The sequence below is a fragment of the Etheostoma spectabile genome, chromosome 5 (genome assembly GCF_008692095.1).
Source record: "Etheostoma spectabile isolate EspeVRDwgs_2016 chromosome 5, UIUC_Espe_1.0, whole genome shotgun sequence".
In the NCBI taxonomy this organism is placed as follows: Eukaryota; Metazoa; Chordata; class Actinopteri; order Perciformes; family Percidae; genus Etheostoma; species Etheostoma spectabile.
Genome location: NC_045737.1, coordinates 22034651 through 22037461, shown reverse-complemented (window position 1 = coordinate 22037461; position 2811 = coordinate 22034651). Strand labels below are relative to the sequence as shown.

The following is a 2811-nucleotide window of genomic DNA, read 5'->3' as shown; positions in this document are numbered from 1 at the left end:
TTGCACAGAGGCGCTTACAATGGGAAGGCGGATGTGACCTTCACCGTGTCAGATGAAGACTTCATGGAGGTCGTGCAGGGGAAACTCAACCCACAGAAGGTAAACAAATGACTAGTTGAGTAGGTCTACTCAGCCCGAATTAATCCAATTTAACAAAAGGGTTATTTACATTCTGTAAATGGCCTTTTTTTTTTTCCTCCATGTGAAAGCCCAATTTATACAGCCACAGCGTATCACAGTACCGCCTGCTTTACATTAATGCTCACTAAGGGAGCATTTAATTAAAGTTTAGCAGAACAGACGTTAAAATGTAACCTCATATTTTAAATCCCGTTGTTTTCCGATGTTCAAATCCCATTCTGTACAGTTTAATTAAAGCAAAAGTGCTTTTCAAGAGCCCTTCAATTTGTAATGACTTCTCTTTTAATCTCATGTCAGAAAAGAAGGAAATAAAATGATCCATCAAACAAAGTTCAGAAAGCACTCAGCGCGGCTAATCAATCAACGCTACTTGTTATGTCCGTAGCATCTTATCCGTACAGAATGTATATGCTTCCTGGGGCGCTTGATATTGATCTGGGGCTTGCGTGTGCGTGTGCGTGTGCGCTCTCTTTACAAAGAGCGTCAGCAGGCTGCGGTGCTGAAGCTCCCTCAGGCGGGGTGTTCTTCCAGCCTCGCCTATGATGAAAAGAGCAGCTGGAGAAAGATAAGTTGGTAGAGTAAAAAAAGAAAAAAAAAAAAAAGGACACAGCAAACTGTCACCCAGGGTCGTCCTAATCGCCGTCCACCGGCTGATTCTAGCCGAGGAAAGCGGCACACATCAAACGTCGAGCTCGGCCAGTAAAGAGACTTTTCTGCTGCACCTCTCAGCTCTGAACCTTATGAAAATGAATATTGTTTCAATGTTCTGTTGCTAGAGCACCAGTGGTCACATGCTTTCTTTTGCCCTGGCTGGTTGCTTTTTCATTTGTGTGAAGTGTTGGCTGCAGGCGTCTTGGCTCCATTTCACTCCCTGTGCACTCGAAAACAACTAACAGCCAAACTAGCTAGGAATCAGAAGAGACGTAGTGCTTTCTCGAAAATAAAACTGTACTCCACCATGTCTTTTTTTCCAGGCGTTCTTCTCCGGCAAGCTAAAGGTTCGAGGGAACATCATGCTGAGTCAGAAGCTGGAGGTCATCCTGAAAGACTACGCCAAGCTGTGAGCGCCTCAGCCAACCAATCAGATGACTCTAGAAAACTAACCAACCTACCAGCTCTCTCCGGCTGTGTACTCACATGCTTTGCCTCTCCAGGGAAAAGCTTAAAAAAACAAAAATCACCCAGTAAGATGAATACTGTTTCAGAATGAATTCTGTACATTAACCTTTCTAATATTTGATCATGATCATCGTGATTCTTCATTGTATTATATGAATCCAGGTATGCTTTGACCACCTGAAAAGAAACAAGTTTTTGTTAAAAACAATAATTAGTGTCATTTCAGCTGGTTAGAAGTGATTTGGTCCGTCCCTGCTAAATGTGCACTTAACACACCTGCCTTTGAATATCCAAATAAGAAATCCAGCATTAGTTTAAATATGTTTCATTACTATAACTAATTCAGTCTGTTAACTCAAACTGTTAACTATAACTTACTGTATGTACCTGATACTGCGATCTCAACACAACCCTAGTGAGATGTGTAAAAATGTAGTTTGCTGGTCATGAAAAATGATTTTCACTTAATTTTTATGTTGACTGTAAAGAAATTCAATGATTACTCTTCTATGAGAATAAAGTACTTCAGACTCTAAGCTCATTTCTGGACTGTATGTTTAATACTGCTGCACTGTGGATTGTAATTAAGGTGGATACAATCGATATTTATTATAATGTATCAAATAATCGCTCATTATGATGAACCTACAGAGAATTAGCAGCTCTCCTCGCCCTCACGGAGCTGTATAGTGAGTTTCAGCTTGTTTATCTGTGTTTGGGTCGGTCTCATAGCGTTGTGGTCTGTTTAAAAAAAACTTCTAAAATCGCAGAGCACTCTACCTGCTCAGTACCCAACGGCAGACACGGTAAGCAACTAGCTTTTTGAACATTGTGAAGCAAACCTAAAGGGGTGCTATGCAGTTTTGGCCATTTCTGTGTTGTTTATGTTTTCTCACAGGTTTCTCTATAAAGCGCCACCTACAGCTTCGGAATAGATATTTGGCAGCTTTGATATTTACTTGTGTCGCTAACAGGCGCTAGGGGGGAGCGAGACGACCACTATTCAACTTTTAAAAAAGCCATAACCATTCCCATAGCTCCAAAGTTGTTCAGTTAAGGTAAATTAAGCTAAAAAAAACAACTGCATAGTTCCCCTTTAAGAGACAAATATTTTCCTTCAGGAGTTGACGAAACAGGGAATTCTACTGGACTTACTACTTAAGTTCTGGTTGTGTAAATTGTTGTTTTAAACTATTCATTATCAAGTTCATAACATCAACCTAAAAGTGGAAATATATCAAAGTTGGGTTCACAACTTGTTTCCGTGGCCAAAACAAAACCGTTGTTGCAGGTTAAAGGTCCCCGTGGAGTATTTGACCACTAGTAGCACTAAGGAGCAGTGCTTTTATGAAAAAGGTCCAAGTTTTGTTTTTGCGCATGTGAGCAATGCTGCTGGTTTCACACTACTCCACACACACGTTGGAAATGCATTATACACTCACCTAAAGGATTATTAGGAACACCATACTAATTCTGTGTTCGACCCCCTTTCGCCTTCAGAACTCCCTTAATTCTACGTGGCATTGATTCAACAAGGTGCTGAAAGCATTC

The 2811-nt window shown here is 40.7% G+C and overlaps 1 protein-coding gene across 1 annotated transcript in view; it reads left to right on the top strand.

Moving 5' to 3' along the window:
* hsd17b4 (hydroxysteroid (17-beta) dehydrogenase 4) overlaps positions 1-1801 on the top strand; it is a 23391-nt gene extending 21590 nt beyond the window's left edge. The window contains exons 24-25 of the mRNA XM_032516140.1: positions 1-99; positions 1116-1801. The exon at positions 1-99 is cut by the window's left edge and continues 29 nt beyond it. Coding sequence (XP_032372031.1) covers positions 1-99; positions 1116-1205 — 189 coding nt within the window. The 3' untranslated portion in view covers positions 1206-1801. The remainder of the gene's footprint in view (positions 100-1115) is intronic.
* The last annotated feature ends 1010 nt before the right edge of the window (positions 1802-2811 follow it).